The 15,403-nt window shown below is 42.5% G+C and overlaps 1 protein-coding gene across 1 annotated transcript in view; it reads left to right on the top strand.

Moving 5' to 3' along the window:
• The first annotated feature begins 228 nt into the window (after positions 1-228).
• Ndfip1 (Nedd4 family interacting protein 1) overlaps positions 229-15,403 on the top strand; it is a 75,931-nt gene continuing 60,756 nt past the window's right edge. The window contains exon 1 of the mRNA XM_004643848.2: positions 229-506. Within this exon, the coding sequence (XP_004643905.1) occupies positions 444-506 (63 nt within the window). The 5' untranslated portion in view covers positions 229-443. The remainder of the gene's footprint in view (positions 507-15,403) is intronic.

Genomic DNA, 15,403 nt, shown 5'->3' with positions numbered 1-15,403 from the left:
CCACAGCCACACAGCACAGCCGAGCTGCTAGCCGAGGGACGCGGGGGTAGTGGCTGCTTGGGGCCCAGGCGACGGCGGGCGGGGCGACGGCAGAGCGGGCGGGGTGGGCGGGGCGACGGCAGAGCGGGCGGGGTGGGCGGGGTGACGCCAGAGTGGGCGGGGCGACGCCAGAGCGGGTGGGGCGGTGCCAGGGGCGGGGCGGGGAGGCGGCTCTGCGTCGTCGCCGTCGCCGTCGTGGTCCCCGCCTCCTCCCCAGGGGCAGCGGTGGAGCTCGGCGGAGGCGACGAACCTCGCAGCGTCGGGAGAGCGTCTCTCTGGGATCCGCGGCTTTCGAGGCCCGCCCGCGGCGCGTCCCTTGAGTCCCCCGGCGCTGCCCGGCGCGGCGCCTGTACCCTCTCAAGGCGCTCGCTCGCGCGCCCTTCGTCCCCGCGTCCGGCTGCGCCATGGCGTTGGCGTTGGCCGCCTTGGCGGCGGTGGAGCCGGCCTGCGGCAGTCGGTACCAGCAGGTAAGCAGCGCCGCCCGAGCGCCGGCCCGGACTCCGGACCCCCGGGCCCCGCCCCGCCCTGCCCGCCTCGCTTTCGGCCTCCTCGCCGCGGCCAGCTGGACCCCGTGCCGGAGGCCGCGCCGGGCCTGGGCGCGCCGGGCGGGGTTCGAGGGCACCGCGTCCCTCCGCGCCCCCGGGCGACACCGGACGGTGAAAACTGGACGCGGGGGCCTCGCTACCCGCAGTGCACCGGGCGGGCGAGTCCTGAGCCAGAACTCGCGGTTCTCCGGAGGCCTCGCTCCGGGGGCCTTTATTTTTCCTTTTTCTGTCTTGGTTTGATGTCACGGAAGAAAGGAAGAAGAAAAAAAACACCAAAGGGAAACTGGGTGGAGAGAAAAGATTAAAATCGCTGCTGCTGCCTCCGACTGCTCCCCGCTGCGAAATGAGATTACTCAGGGTTTCAGAGCCTTGTCTGTCGGAACCCTTCCCCCTCGCCTCAGTTTTAACACAAAAGTCAGGAATAAACGAGAGACGGCCTACAGTTCGCTGTAGATTTGGCTGGGGTGATGCCCTGCAATCTGAAGCTCAGATGAAGCCGCAGGGCGTGTGCCTGGGTGCATTTAAATGCTTGAGAGTGACGATTAAAGAGAGATAATTGCACAGTAAAGGAGGCAGTGTGTAGGGAATGACTGGATTATTATCTTGGGTATGATTTGTAAATTGAGACCCCAGGGAAAAAGAGCTGCTGGTTCTACACCTTGTCTGTACAGGCTTTTCTCTAGAAATTTAGACCTGCAAACTTTCTAGAGGTGTTAATCTAACACATCGTAATTACCGAAATTTTGCCAAGTAGTAACTGATTTTGGTAAGAATCACAAATAGCTGCTTATGTTTTGTCGCGTTCAGAGTCCTTTCAGTTTTGCGTACAAAACGTCAATCCTGCTTTTATGAAATAAAATGTCGTCTATTAAATGACCCAGAATATTTCTTTTATCGTAGAAATAAGAAAAACCGGTCGATTAGAACACGTAGATTAAGTCTGGTGTGGTCAGTTGCTGATTTGTTTTGCTGTCTTAAGCTTTGTGCTGGTGTGTTGTAATCCGTCTTGTCCACCCCTCACCCCCCCCCACCGGACCCACAAAATGACTAGTTAAGAATTTAGCTTCTAGGTTTCATAAACACAGAAAATTGTGGCCTCATCCTTAGATATCTTCACAGCCCAGGGTAGCACATGCTTTTTTTTGCATGACCTTGGGACAAGACTCTGGATTCTTTTTGCTTTAATAAAATTCGAATCACAGATGTCACTTAACTGTCACCGAGATGTTTGCATGTCATCTGTACCTTGTGTCATCTGATTAATTTTCCTCCTGACTTGGATAAGGCAAACAAATAAAAGCTGTTTTTCTTTATACTGCCATCTTCTTGAGCTATTCGGTAATGCTGATATATGTTAGAATGCAGAAAATTTGTTGGACTATCAACAGTATGCATTGTTTGGTGTGTTTAGTAGCTTTTACTTATTTGTAATTGAGGGATACCAAGGGTGGGCCACGTTTTATTCTTTTAAAAATGTTTTATTGAAGAAATAATCTTCAATAAGATATGAAAAAAATCTTCCTAGAAAAATTGTAAAGAGTCAGAAAACCTTGCTTAACAAAGATCTAATTAGACAGCCATAGATAACTCGAGCTAATATTTTGATGTTTAATTCTTATGAACTTTCAGCTATGCAAATATACAGATCTACAGATCTGTACTACGTTTGTACAGATAAGGAAAGCTAATATTAGTTTATTATGAACCAGTCACAGGTGGTTTATAGCCATTGTTTTCATTGAATCCTTACAGAAATCTTTTGAATGAGGATTTGAGAGAGGATGGCAGAGGCAAGTTTAGTAACTTCTTGTTCAAGGTCATGAAGCTACTAAGTTATTTTTCCAAAGATGTACTTAACTACTTGAAACACAGGCTGTAGTCCAAATCTAGGCATATGCCTTAGCAGATTTTATGTGTGCGTGTACATGTATTTTCATGCACCCATACCTGCATATTTAAGCACATTTTTACATGTTCACATGCAATTCCATGGATTCCTGGTCATACTCACATACACTTTTGTACATGTTCACGCGTATCATGTTCTCAGACACTTGCATTCACAAATTTGCAGTATAAAGGGACACAATCTAAATATATAATAAAGTGGGTTTATATTTTACCACAACCTTGTAATGTGCTTTTTCACCTAAATATGTTTCAGGGATATCTTCCTGTATCCATGGGGATTTTTTGTTTATTTTGAGACAGGGTCATGCTATGGAGTTCAGGCTGGCTTTGAACTCACTGTTAGTCCATGCTGACTTCAAATTCATGGTAATAGTCCTACCTCAGCCTACTGAGTGCTGGGATAGGCATGCACTGCTGCACCTGGCCTGTTTTTTTTGTTGTTTCCTTTTGAGGTAGTCTTAACAGTGTTGCCCTTGCTTGTCTCCTGACTACATGGATTTGGAAAATAATCCTCCATGCCTCAGCCTTCTAAATTCTAGAAGTATATAGGCACATGCTACTCCGCTCAACTTGTGCCAGATTTTTTTTTATTATTATTTATTTATTTATTTATTTTTGGAACCGGGGATTGAACTCAGGCCCTTGCGCTTGCCAGGGAAGTGCTTATTCTACTGAGCCATCTCCCCGGCCCCCAGATATTTTTAGTATCTTTACAGAATATAATTATATGGCTAAACAAAAAAAGTTAATCATTTGCCTATTTGTGATCACTAACGATGTTTATAATGTTAAGTTATTTTTGTTAAGTTATTTTTAATTTTCTCTTTTTTAGTGCCATACTGAGGATTGAACCTAGGGCCTTCACATTGGGCTACATGCTTAACTCTCCATTTTTTATTTTGAGACAGACTGTCACCAAGTAGCTTAGACAAAACTCAAACTTTCAATCCTCATGCCTAACTTGGCCTCCTCACATTTTAGGATTACAGGTATGGACCACCATATCCAGTTCACTTTTTTAATATAAATTTCTAGGTGTGTAAATGTTTGGTTAGGGAACATACATATTTTAAAGGCTTTTGAATTATAGAATGCCAGTAAATTGTCCAGGCAACTTGATAGGAGCATGATACTCTTATTGTCACAAAAAGTTGATTTATATTTGATATAGTTAATCAGATGGAAGTGGTCCTCCAGTCAAAACAGTGTAATAGAAAGCTGTGTGATTCACAGTAAATGCACACACAGTCTTCTTTATGGGCACAATTTGGGCATAGTGACAGACTAACTAGAAAGACTGGCCTCGTAGGTTCCCTGTAGCATGATTTAAAAAAAAATTTTTTGCATTCTGAAACTGAGATTTGTGGAAGCATATGGAAACATCATTTTAGAAAGGCCTATGTAGGCCCAGAAACCTGATGTGTGTTGCTCTCTAGGGAAAAGAATTCTTGTCCATCTACTCCAGACCCTCTTTGCTTTACTGTAGTGTATCTTTTCTGTGTCATGAGTTTTGCCACTTCATACCAGATGGTTTGATTTTACTTTTTTAAAAAACTTTTGTATTTGATACAGGATCTCACTATGCAGTTCGGACTCATAGTGATCCTCCTTCACCCTTCACGGGGGGGGGGGGGGGGACCACGGAAGACGACGACTGGACACGCTGCATACAGGACTGGGGATCAAACCTTGATCCCTGCACTTGCAAAGCAGGCACTTCTATCTTGCCAACCCTCATACCAGATGTTTTGAGATAACTTGGATTTGTATTAGTGGGCAACAACAACCTTTCCATATATGTTTAAAAATAAGAATGTGCAGTTTGCGACTGATTATTCTGATGATGATGTGGAGCAAGTTTGGGGATAACTCTTGGGTCAATTCTCCCAGGTTTGTAGAGGAACATTTTGATTATTGAAAGAATTGCACATCTCTAGCAAATCAAACCATAAAGTCCAGATCTTGGAAGAAGGGCTGAATAGTGCCCATGTGAAATGTGCATACATATTTTGTGTATATCTCTTTTTTTACAAGTTTAAAAAGTCAGTATTATATCATGAGATGCCCTTTGTAATGTTAACACTTCATTTTGGGTTACCTTTTGTCTTTTCTTTGTGGCCTATATGGTCAGTGATCAAAGAGATCTTTTCTAAACAAAAGATGCGGGGCTGGTGAGATGGCTCAGTGGTCTATAGCACCTACTTAGAACAAGCTTAGCAAAGCACAGGGACAGCGGTTCAATCCATGCCAGCCAGCCCCGCCCCCTGGTGGGCTGAGCTGGCCACACACACACACACACACACACACATAAATTTAAAAAATAAACAGAAGATGCTGGGAAGATAAGTAAATTATTTAAAAATTCTTGGCCAGAGGCCAGTGATGTAGCTCAATGGACTAAGTGTTTGTTTAAGCACAGGGGCTAGGGTTCGATCCCTGGCACTGCATGCTGCGCTGGCCCTGCCCCCCAGGTGCTCAGAGCCTGTGATGGAGTCTGAGCATGAGGCAGAAATCAGGAGGATCACTCTGAGTATGAGCTGTGTTGTCAGATCCTGCACAAAAAAAAATTCTTGGCCAGGCCTGATGGCATATGAGGCAGGAGGACCATGCTGAGTCCGTGGTCAGCCTGAGCTGCAAAGGGAGTTCAAGGCCAGCCTGAACTGAACTGTTTAGTGAAACCATGTCTCAAAAAGACCAAAAAAGGGGGGGGGGCATTCTTAAAATTGTGGTAAAATAGTCTGTCTCTAGAACAGTTTTTTTTTTTTCTTTTTTGCCATGCAGAACTGAAACACTCCACCCACTAAATAATCGCATTCTCTGTGCTACAGCTCCTGTTAGCTAGCATTCTATTCTAGAGACCGTTCTTAAGTGGAATCATTAGTTTTCCTTTTATGACTAACAGTATTTATCATAATGTCTTCAAGGTCCACGCATATTGTAGCAGGTATAATTTTTTTTCTTTAAGGCTCAGTAATATTGTTGTGTGTTTGTATCATACTTTCTTCATTGATTGGTGGACACTGGTTATGTATATTCCCCCCTTGGGAATATACATAACGCTGCTATGAGTATGTTTTCAGTCTGGTTTTTGACTCTTGAGTGTGTACCCAGAAGTGGAATTCCTGGGATATAAAGTAACTCTTTCTAAAAGTCCTTTGAGAAACAGCCATGCTGTTTTCCACAAAGGTTGTACATTTTATAAGGACAGCAAAAGATGCACAAAGGTTCCGGTTTTTCCATGTTCTCAGCAGTACATGTCCTTTTTAATGGATTTTTTGTTTTTTGTTCTTGTTGTTTGGAGATAGTCTCCATCCAATCTATTTCATTTGTATTCCCCGCCATATTCTGAAGCAAATTCTAAAATTATTTATATATTTCTGCATGAAATAGCTTCTGTTTTATTTTATTTTTTTCCAGTACCAGAGATCAAACTCAAGACCTTGCACTTGTGAGGGTTATGCCTCTGAGCTGTCTCTCCAGCCCCTGAAATAGCTTTTAAGTAGATATTGTTAGATGGGGAATATATCATGAGAGCTCTTTTGTAATCTCCTAGGAAATGGAAATAGGATTTGTGAATGTCATGAGCCACAGATCTATAATTGTCCTACTTAATTATTTTAAATCTCTTATTTGTGTGTTTGGTACAAGGTCTCACAATGCAGTTCAAACTTTTTTTTTTTTTTGGTGGAACTGGGGATTGAATTTAGGCCCTTGCGCTTACCAGGCAAGCGCTTATTCTACTGAGCTATCTCCCCAGCCCCTTGCAGCTCCAACTTGTAGTGATCCTCCCGTCTCAACCTCCCCACAGCCCTGCACCGCCTGGTTTCAGTCTTTTTTTTTTGGTGGAGAAGGGGATTGAACTCAGGCCCTTGTGTTTGCTAGGCAAGCGCTTATTCTACTGAGCCATCTCTCTGGCCCCCCTGGTTTCAGTCTCTGGAGTTCCAGGCTGTGCCTGTGTTTCTAGGATGGGCGCAACATGTGGTACCAGGGATCAAACTTGGTTCCTTGCACTTGCCAGACAGGCGTTTAGACAGCTGACCTATCTCTCGAGCCCTACTTTGGAATTTTTTTTTTTTTAAATTTTATTTATTTATTTATTTGAGAGAGAGAGAGAGAGAGAGAGGCCAGCTCAGCCCACCAGGGGGCAGGGCTGGCTGGCATGTGGTGCTGGGGGATTGAACCGCGGTCCCTGATGCTTTTGCTAAGCTTGTTCTAAGTAGGTGCTTTAGACCACTGAGCCATCTCTCCAGCCCGGAATTCTTGATTCTCTTGCCTCAGCCTTCTCAGTGTTAAGATTGCAGGTGTGTGCTGCCAGACCCAGCCTAGTAACATTATTCACATTTACAGAAACAGTGAGGGGATAGCATGGAATTTTCTTACAGCTCCACACCTAGTTTCCCCTATTAACATCTTATATTGATAGGGTACACTTGTCATAATTATTATTAAAGTACATACCTTGAATTTTCATGTTTTCTAAGGGCTGTTTTTTTGGTTTTTTTTGGCCTGTTTTGGTGATAGAGGTGAAACCCAGGCATTCCTGATTGCTAGGCAAGTACTCTACTACTGAGCTATGTCTCTAACTTCCTAGTTTTTAACCTAATGTCCTTCTCTATTCCCAAATCCTATCTAGGATACCACATTCAATTTAGTCATCATGACTCTTGCGTTGGGTAGTTTCTCATAGTTTTCTTGTTTTTTGATGATCTTTTTTGTGTGTATGTGTGCAGGGTCTCACTACACAGCCCAGACTCATCCTCCTGATTTGTGCCTCCCTAATGCTGGGACTACAGGCATGTACCACCACACCCAGACTCCATCGCTGGCGCAGCATGCCTGGAGATGGGGCCATTGCCAGCCCGGCACGCGGAGCCAGGGATGGAACCCTGGCACCTGTGCTTACCTAAGCAAGCACTTAGTCCACTGAACTATGCCGCCAGCCCTCTTGTTTTTGATGATCTTGACAGTTTGGGGTAGTACTGTGAGACACTGGCACAGTGTTTTCCCACTGGAACTTGACTGATGTTATTCTCATTGTCAGATCAGGATGGTGGATTTTGAGGAGGAAAACTACAAAGGTCAAGTGCCGTTCTTGACATCATATCCAGACTGCATGGGGCTGGGGAGATGGCTCAATGGAATAAGCGCTTCTCTGGCAAGCGCAGGGGCCTGAGTTCAATCCCCGGTTCTGCCAAAAAAAAAAAAAACCCTTCAGGATGTCACCCTTTTTTACCAGTTTGGTTTGAAACTGTCTCATTGCTGTTTGTTTCTCAATAAAATTATGGAAAAAAAAATGCATGCTGTTACCCATTGATGCTGACTTTGATCACTTGGCTGAAGTGGTGCATATCAGGTTTCTCTTTCAAATAAATGTTCTTTGTCCTCTTATACTGTATACTATGAGAGAAAGTCACTATATACAGCCCAGACATACATGAGGTGTTAACACTGAAGGCAGAGTACAGTACTCACACAAATTGTTTGGAATTTTGGTTCATGTCTCTTAATTTATTTAATCATTTATATAAATATTTATAATTACTTTGGGTCATAATACCACCTTGTTTTCCTGCTCATATTGGTCCAGCTTTGGCTGTTGGGAACTCTCTTCATTTGGTATCTGTGTCCTGTTGACAAAACTCCATCATTGTGTTGGGGGGGAGTTTTAAAATGCCTCCTTAAACTGTCTCATTCATATTTATTTCTCAAAAAAATAAATATATAAAAAAGCCACCTCGTTACTTGATATCAGATTCATCTTGTGTTTCCTAAACTGTTTCAGAATTGGGCATAAAGATGCTTAGGTCTTCATATTGGAAGATGATACTAGAAAACTAGACATGCATTCTTTGCTAGTGAGGTATTCTTCTAAGTCTTCTTTTTTTGACTTTTTGAGACAGGGTCTTGCTGTGCATGCAGTTCATGCTAGCCTTAAGCTCACTTTGTAGCAAACACAGAATGATTCTCCTGCCTCCACCTCCCGAGTGCTAGGATTACAGGTGTGTACCACCACGCCCAGTTCTTCTAAGCCTTCTAAGTTAATAAAACAAGGAAATAAATTTATGTATGTTAAACTTTTAGGTGTACTTATCTGTAGGTCTTTTCTTTGTCTCTTTTTGCCTGCCTGCTCACCCTCCTACCTGCCTACCTTCCCAGAGAATTGAATCAAGCACCTTGTCCATGCCATTGAGCCACACACCCAGCCCTATAAATGTCTGCCTATCTGGGTATGTGTCCATTTTATCTGTCTAAACATAAATTCATGGTGTATCTCTGATTCTAATTCATTACCTCATGGTTCACTCTAGCCTTCTCCCCCTTATTATGGGTAAATTCCCATTCCAACAGTGAGAAATTTTGTTTCAGCCATCTGGGCTCTATTTATTTAATTCTTCAGTTCTAAACGTACGTGTGTAGTGGTACGTTACATATTGCTGTGGGAAACAGTCTCATTCCTAGAGGACTGGGTGTATGTACATTACAGACTACTCATTTCCAGAATTAGATAGATCAGTACCTTCCCCTCTGACCTCTTGAGTGAGGTGGTTTTATATAATAAGAGTTGTACTGTTACATTGTGTGTATCATTGAGGGACTTCCCAGCTGTCTAATTGGATTTTTAACACTTGCATACAGTAGGATTTACTTTTTCTTGGCGGAACCGGGAATTGAAATAAGGCCTTTGTGCTTGCCAGGGAACTGTTTATTCCATTGAGCCATCTCCCCGGCCCATGGATTTACTTTTGCTATGGAGTTCCATAGGTTTTGACAAATGTACAGTATCTTTTATTGTGTATTTTAGGAAAAATGAGTGATTTTTTTTCCAGTGTCATATTAATGATCATTTATACTTTGTTGTGTGTGTTCACTGGTAATCGAACCCAAAGCCCAGCCCCCTTCCTCCTGCTCTCCCTCCCTCCATGTGTCTGTGTCTGTCTGTCTTTCTCCTTCTCTCCCTCTCCCCCCCCCAAAGTGCTGCCTTCCTTTTTCTTTACTTAATAGCCTATAGAATGTACTCATTAAATACACTCTGAAAGACTCTGATCCAGAATATGGTATTGATAGTCAGGTGCTAAATTAGAGGATGAGGTGCTAGATAAAAAACATCCTTTGGGGATGGACATTGCAAAGAAGAGACCAACTAGTTACAGAAATTTCTAGGAAAGCTGAGATAAAACTTAAGACTGATGTGAAAGGATAAGTGTGATGTGGATGGGGCTGACAGGATTTGGGAAAAGGATTGGCCTCTCATAATCTATTTCCCTCTGGGAACTTGTTCCATTTCCTACTATGCATCATGCCCTCTCACATGGTGACCACCCCGAGTTCTATTTTTTCTGCCTGGAATAACCCACCACCCCCATCTTAGTTTATTTGGTTCCCCTAAGGGGAGTTTGAGTACACTTCCTTGCTGTTGGGTTAGTATTCCCTGGCATGATGTTTTTCTTTTGTAATTACTTTTTGGTTTGTTCTGCTTTTGGTGGTAGAGATGGAATCCATGTGGAGCTTTGTGCATGCCAGGTAAGCACTGTACCACTGAGCTACATCCAGCCAGCCCCTTTTCAGTTTGGATCTTGTGAAAGGCTCTTGCTACATTGCCTCAGTTGGCCTTGAACTTGTAATCCTTATCTCAGCCTCCCAAGCAGGTGGAATTATAGACTTGTACTTGTGATATTCTTCTGAACTTTATTTTATTCCTTTTGCTTTTACTTTTTAGTTAGTGGTGTTTATTGTTTTTGGTTCTGAGAATCAAACCCAGGGCCTCGTGAATACTAAGCACAGCACTTTACCACTGAGCTACATCTCTGGCCCTTTCTTAAGATTTATTTATTTTGTTATTTAATGTGTTTGGTACAGGGTCTCACTATGTGGCTCAGACTCATCGTGATCCTCCTGTTTTCAGCCTCCCCAAGTGTATGGGATTACAGGTGTGCACCACCATGCCTGGTCTTGGTGACTGGCACAGCATATGGTGCTACGGATTGAACCCAGGTCCCTGCACTTGCCTAAGCAAGGGCTTAGTCTGTTGAGCTACTTGCACTGGCCCTTAATTTTTATTTATATCAAAATTATGAATGCATGTGGCTTAAAGTCAGACAGCTCTTACAACCGTGTTACAGACCCAAAACAGCAGTTTTCTACTTACCTGTCTGTTCCTTAGCTCTTCTAGCTATTTCTCCATGTCATTTTGCTGTTATGCCTGTGGCTAAATAACATTTGTAGTGTGCTATGTCTTGATTTTTCAGCATTTTAAAAATTTAACTTGCCCCTGTGGGATATAAGGATTTACCTTTTTGGTATCCCCTTCACCAGCATATATTCACACTTCCTGTCCCTTGTTTTTGTGATACGCTTATATCCATATGGTCAGACTACATTAGCATTTGTAGTAATTGATAGTAATAACTGCTCTTCACAGCTGAGATACATATTGTGGTTATTTTCCTTGCTTGCTTAGACTTTATTTTCTCATAATTTCATTATTTTTTGCTGATTTTTTTTGTGTACATTTCATACATAAATTCTCTGCACTAATTGATTTTCAGACTTTTGCCCTGAATACCTTGTTTTTCAATGTTCTCAAACACAGAAGGTACTTGATTGATTTCTTTTTGGGTAATAGTGTTGGCCTGGAGATCTTTCCTTGCCTTTATTTATTTATTTTTGGGGGGTGAGGGTGGTACCAGGGATTGAACTCAGGACCTTGCACTAGCCAGATAAGCACTTATTCCCCTGAACCATCTCCCTGGCCTCTTTCCTTGCTTTTTAACCAGTCCAGCAAGGCTACTCTCAAGGCCTGCGTATTTGTCATCTTGGGGATTTCCTTTCTCTTAATTGAATCTCCTTTCTTTGATGCTGCCCCTCCATCTCCCATCCCCACCCTCCCACCCCCGTTTGACACAGGGTCTCACTTTGTAACCTAGGCTTACCCTCCTGCCTTCATGTATTGAGTGCTGCAATTATAGGCTTGCACCATCATGCTCAGCCACCTCTTGCTCTTTCTTTTTCTTTAAATATTTGGTATAGGGTTTTGCTATGCAGTTGGGACTTACAGTGATCTTCCTGTTTTCAGCCTCCCTATCACTGGAATTACAGGCATGCGCTACCACACCTGGGCTCTGTGGCTGGGGTTGGGGCCAGCTTAGCATGTGGTGACGGGGATTGAACGTGGAACCTTGCACTTGCCAGGCAGGTGCTTAGTTAGACTGCTGAGCTGTCTCATTGGCCATCACCTCTTGTTCTTGAAGCATATTTTGTAGTAGCTTTCTGAGAAAGAACCATGCAGAGTATTAGCTTTCCTGTTGCTGAGATCCAATACCTGACACCTGCAAGAAAAGAGAGGTCTGTTTTGGCTTATGTGTAATTGGGTTCAGCCCAGGGTTAATTGACTCCAAGGTGGAGGAGTATAGTGAAAGGGTCTGGGAGGGAAGCTGTTTACCAGGTCACACCCTGTGACTCACCTCCACCCAGGTCTAACTGCAGTCAGCCTTGAGTTCATGGAGGCTAAACCACTTACCAGTGTAGGGAGTGCCCTCTTGGTCCAGTCACTTTCCAAAAACCCCACCTCAAAACGACAAGAAACTCTTTTGGGGGGGCCGGGGAGATAGCTCGGTAGAATAAGTGCTTGCCTGGCAAGTGCAACGGCCTGAGTTCAATCCCTCGTTCCGCAAAAAAAAAAAAAGAAAAACTTTTTTTTTGTTTTTTGTTTCCTTTTTAGAACTTTGCCCATCTAAATGTCTTTTTCTTTACACTTAGACTTCTGGTTTTTCAAGTTTAAAATTTTGAGGTAATTTGCCCATTGCCTTTTAGCCACCAGTGTTGCCAGTAGGAATCTGGAGCTTCGGTGGTGCCTGATTTTTCAGGTATGGCCCCCACACCTCCACATCTCTTGCTCTGTGTCTCTGTGTTTGCTTTGCTCTGAAATTTCACCACGTTGTATTTGGTGTACATCTGTTTGCATCCTTTGTGTGTGCCAGGTACTTGTAGCCCTTTCAGTCTGGATCCTTGTGTCCTTCAAGTGTGAGAAATTAAAAAATAATTTATTTAATTTTTTTGTCTTGACTTTTTTTTCTCTGTTCTCCTTAAGTTTTTTTGAATCTGGAACTCTTACACTAGTTTTCTTTTTTTTCCCCTCTGTACTGGGAATTGAACCCAGGGCATTCATACCCAGTTGCATCCCAACCCTTTTTTATTTTTAATTTTGAGACAGGGTCTTGCCTAGACCAGGCACTAACTTGGGTTCCTTCAGCCTCACAATTCCAGAGTCCTGGGATTATACGCATGTGCCATCATGCCTGGCTCCTAATTTATTTTTTAAAATTATTCTTCTACCTCTTGTATATTCTCTCTTTCTATCTGGAGTTCTGGTTAATATTTTTGTAATTCTTTGCTAAATTTTATTTTTACTCTTCAAAAACTCCTAATTGTTCTTCCTCCTATAATATATTGTTCTTATTTTAATGTTCTAATTTTTCTTTAAATTTTCTGAGATTGAGAGTACCCCCTGTCCAGGGCCTCATCCATCCACACACTTTACCACTGGAACTACATCCTTAATTCACTTCTTTCCCTTCTAAATTTTTGTTTTCCAGCCAGGCATGGTGGTGCACGCCTGTAATTCCAGCGCTCAGGAGACTGAAATAGGCGGATCATTTTGAGTTCAAGGCTGGCCTACATTACATAGTGAGTTTGAGGCTAGCCCTAGACCTTGTCACAAAACATATACACAAATACACACTTCATAAAAGATTTATTTTGCTACACAGTTATTTGCTCCACATTACTTTTTCCCCCCTTTGATCTTCTGTGACCTTTGATGTTAGGTTTCTCTTGTAGTCTTTGCCTGGCCATTGAATACACCACCAGTAGTTGGGCAGTTTGGAAAGTTGAGTATGTTTGATGGAGCTTCTCACTGTGGCCTGCACTACAGCGTGATCTGACTAGGCTCTTTCTTTGAGAGCAGTTGTTTTTGGGTGTTTTCTCATTCTCTAATCAATTTCCCCACAAAATAGGCTTAGCTGCTGGTGTCCTGAGAGCTGATTGGAGGAAGAATGCTGGGCGATCTCAGCATTTAGTATATAAATCTTCTAGTACTCTTGTGTTAAACTCTGGTGACTCCTTTCCAGAACTCTGCTTTTTTTTTCTCCTCAGAACTAAACCTTGAGTTTTCTAATGAGGATCCTTGGAGTTGTTTTTGACTCATTCTCCAGCTTTCCTCTGTTTTGTCTTGTCTTGTTTTTGTTTGGTTTTTCGGCACTAGGAATCAAACTCAGGACCTTAACCTTGCCAGGCAGGCACTGTGTCACTGAGATATTTTCACTCTTACTTTCTTACTTATTTTCACTCCTGTATGCGATCAACAATTTCTGAGTTTTGAGAGTCCGAAAAGGTTGCTTTTCTGCTTTTTGGTTAGGATTCACCTTTCTTGGGTTTATGAAACAGTTGCCCCTTGGTATCCTGCTTCTGGCCCTCAGAATTTTATTGCTGCTGCTTCTCCTGTTGCTTCTCTTTGTAAATTTTTGCCTTTAAAAGATACAATATTCAATGTTTACATGTAAGATTTTGAAAAGGATTAGAGGCAAGTGTGTTTAGTCTTTACCTGGAACATTGTAACTGCTACTTTGATTAGCGTTTATTTGCTAAGCTATGGGGTTAGTGAGGTCAGAACACCAGCCTATTCAACCGTGTGTGTGTGTGTGTGTGTGTGTGTGTGTGTGTGTGTGTCCATCACTGCAGCACTAAGTAAACATAGCAGTTAGGCATGCTTAGAATGAAACGTTCTGTGAGAATAGGATGGTGGGAAAGATATGAAATGCTTGATGCATCCGCATTTTTAAAAAGCAGATCTTACTGGTACATTTTAAATATGCATAATGATCACATTCATCATAGAGAGCTTGAACCTGTACATGATATGATGTTTCCCTCTCTTTGCATCCACTTCTTGATTCTTACTGTTCTTGACAGGAAAGGGGGCCTCGTGACCAGACCTGAGTCAGAGTGGACCGCTTTGAATACCTTTTCCTCTCCACAGTCTCTGCCTGAGCATAGAGGATTCCAGGCCAATAGGTGTGTGTAACTATTGGAACATCTCAGCCTGAGAACAAGCTCTGTAGTGCCCTGGGTTGTAAGATTTGAGTAGGCAGTAGTCAGCATGTGTGCTTGGGTTGTAGGTGTGGATCTGTCATTGACGTGCAGTGTCTGTGTGTTTGGTTTTGTTGTCTTTAGTGTGGAATATTCCATTTATTGGATATGCTAATTGGTTGTTTTAGAAGGAAGAATATTTGACGAGTTAGTATGATCAGAATATCAATTTTTCTTTATATTTGCCACAGACATTTATCAACACCTATTTGTACCTAATACAGTATGCTAAATGTTGTAAGTGGCTGAGTTCTAGTTCTAATTCTTTTGGGAGAGACAGTAGTCTCTCCTAGAGTCTTCACACTGAGGTACATCCTCACCTCTTTCCATTTTTTAAAAATGTTGAGACAGGGTCTTAGTAAGTTGGTGAGTCCTTGATGAGCTCAACTTGAAATCCTCCTGTTTCAGCCTCCCAGAGTGCTGGTGTTAACTGTTAAGTGTCACCATACTGGACTAAATAGTTCTTATTTATAGAGATAGAGATTGGTGCTGCCTCACCTTTTTGTTTTTAGTTCTTTTTGTTGATATTTTAAAATGAGCTGTAGAACTATAAATAGTTCTTTTGTTGGTATTTTAAAATTAACTATAGAACTATAAACTTTGTTATTATTGGATATGTACAAAGGGAGTACATAATGTATATATCCTTATAAAGAATGAAAATAAATATATGTTACTATTTCATAGCAGTCTTTTTTGAATGCATTCCCTTGCCTGCATCTTTGCTTTTAGACTTTTTAAAGACCCTTCCCTCTGTTTCTCTG

The sequence above is a fragment of the Octodon degus genome, unplaced genomic scaffold (genome assembly GCF_000260255.1).
Source record: "Octodon degus isolate 3935 unplaced genomic scaffold, OctDeg1.0 scaffold00185, whole genome shotgun sequence".
In the NCBI taxonomy this organism is placed as follows: domain Eukaryota; kingdom Metazoa; phylum Chordata; class Mammalia; order Rodentia; family Octodontidae; genus Octodon; species Octodon degus.
This window is presented reverse-complemented; position numbering and strand designations above follow the sequence as displayed.